The sequence below is a fragment of the Cynoglossus semilaevis genome, chromosome 17 (genome assembly GCF_000523025.1).
Source record: "Cynoglossus semilaevis isolate Cse_v1.0 chromosome 17, Cse_v1.0, whole genome shotgun sequence".
In the NCBI taxonomy this organism is placed as follows: Eukaryota; Metazoa; Chordata; class Actinopteri; order Pleuronectiformes; family Cynoglossidae; genus Cynoglossus; species Cynoglossus semilaevis.
In genome coordinates, this window is record NC_024323.1 from 12,815,637 (window position 1) to 12,817,768 (window position 2,132).

The 2,132-nt window shown below is 39.6% G+C and overlaps 1 protein-coding gene across 2 annotated transcripts in view; it reads left to right on the forward strand.

Annotated features, from left to right (window-relative positions):
* Positions 1-2,132, forward strand: part of LOC103393397 (uncharacterized) — a 13,959-nt gene that overhangs the window by 2,565 nt on the left and 9,262 nt on the right. Inside the window, exon 3 of one of the 2 annotated variants that reach the window (XM_025064655.1) lies at positions 985-1,578. In XM_025064655.1, the coding sequence (XP_024920423.1) occupies positions 1,167-1,578 (412 nt within the window). In that variant the 5' untranslated portion in view covers positions 985-1,166. Of the gene's footprint in view, positions 1-8; positions 1,579-2,132 lie in introns of those variants that run through there. The other variant, XM_025064656.1, reaches the window with a different exon arrangement.

A 2,132-nucleotide genomic window follows, 5' to 3' on the forward strand; every position in this document is an offset into this window, starting at 1 on the left:
TAAAGAAGTTGTTCAAACAGCACAGATGTGAAGTTAATCTGATTTCCTCTGCTCCTCTAACCTTGAGGACGAGGCTGTAAAAAAAAACTCCGGTCTGGCCCCGGTTGATAACGTTATTATCCACAATGTGATGACGGATCACAGCTGGGCAGAGCTGCTCGCTGAGATCCACCTTTCAGTCGTCTGCCGGAGTTGGCAGAAAACGAAACAACATCCGATTCGTGGTTAATGAACTGACGGCGTGGAATCTGTCGCTAAGGAGTCAGCTGGAAGATTTAGAGTTTAAAGATTCAAGGATTTATTGTTATACAATGACATTGTTGATATTAATAAATAATCTAGAATATAGAAAATTATTTTTTTGTAAATAATAAAATTGTAAAAAGAAATTAATACAGGTAGAGTAGAACATATATTTTAAAAATTATAACTAAATAACAAAATAAAGAAGGACTTATTTTAGGGTCAAAGGTCAACAATAATGTTCCATGTTATGTTGTCGCGGACATAGTAACAGTAGCAACAACATAATCGTAAAAGAGACGGTCTAGATGCGCCCGACTGCAATGCAAGGCCTCCCTCTAGTGGCCATATTTTTACTAGAACTAAAGCGTTTTTACGTTTGAATTTCTTCGGTTAAAACAAAAAAAAAAAAGGTTACGCCTCCGACCTGATGTTAATAATAATAGTAATGATAATATTAGTTAGATGTATGTTGTGTAATCATTTCTGAATTAATTTAAAATAATTAAAGATTAAATCGGAGAAAATTAGTGGGATTTTTGTTTGTTTTTTTCTCTCTAAAAATACAACGAAATAATAATTCTGATGACAGAGCTCTTACAGTGGTGTCGTTCAGATTTAAATAATTTAATCAGAGACTTTTTCATTATAATTAATTAAAGGTCTCACCAAAAAAATCTTTAGCTGCAGATTTACTTTTAACACTTTTTGTCACTGTTTGTGTGTCGGTAAATAACGCAGAGAGAATATTTGGAGACTAAATGTCTGAGCAGCTTTGACAAAGACACTCCTCCACACTAACCCACTGCCACCCTGCAGCTGCCACTCTGGCTGATTAGCGTCCAGGTGTGTGGACAGGAAGTGTTGAAAACCCACAGCAGCTCTCCACTCTGCCCCAGTGCTTACGTGCACAGAGAGAAACGATGCATGTGAAAGAAAAAGGAAGCAGCAGCGGCGTCAGCGTCCTGCTCGTCTGCTCCGTCACCGTCACCGTCCTGTCTTCGCTGGTCCGGTCCGGACCCGCTCCTCCTCCTCCTCTGACCCGACACAATGTCAGCAACGCAGCAGGAACAGGCCGCAAACGTCCACCCAGCACCGGAGAGGACCGGTCTGGACACACTCACACACCTGCAGCCGGACTGAGCGCCGGTGACCCCGCTGACCTCCACGGGGGGAGGCCAGGTCAGACCAGGAGGTCCCCTCGTCCCCACCCTCCTCCTCTGGACTGTGGAGAAGGAACGATCACAGTCAAGACTCCTGGGAAGTTTTACATCGTTGGGAAACTGGAACCAAACGTTCCTGACTCGGAATTCCAATCAGACTCCGCTCCTTCAGGTGAGTTCTCCTGTTTATGGATCTGTTCATTCAATGGAACCTGGTCTGAAATATTAACAACAGGTGGAAACTGTAAAACTGTTCAATGTACCACTGAGTACTACATAAATACACAGATGATAAAGTAAAAACAAATACAACAGAAACGAGTACAAAATCATGATGTTTATGTAGTTTTACTTTAAATAAATATGTTTTTGATTTATGTATTTCTCCTTGAATACTTTGTGTACTCTGAAGTACCACACAGTACATATAACACCAGCTTTCCAAAGTCACTTTGTTGTACTTCAGATAATATTTGTTCAGATATTCAAAAACATGTGAAAACAATGGAAACAAAACCCTGTTTGTTTTTTAATCTTCTGCAAAAAGAAGTTTCTGTTGAGCCTGGTTTACTGCACACAGGACTTGACTGTGAATATTAAATAATTTATCTTTTTTTTTTTAATTGTGAACGGTTGAAATTCAATTGTTTGTTTTTTGTCTGTAAATATTGTTTCATAATTTTTTAAACCAAACTGATGTCCTGAGAGGAACGTCAAACCACGACT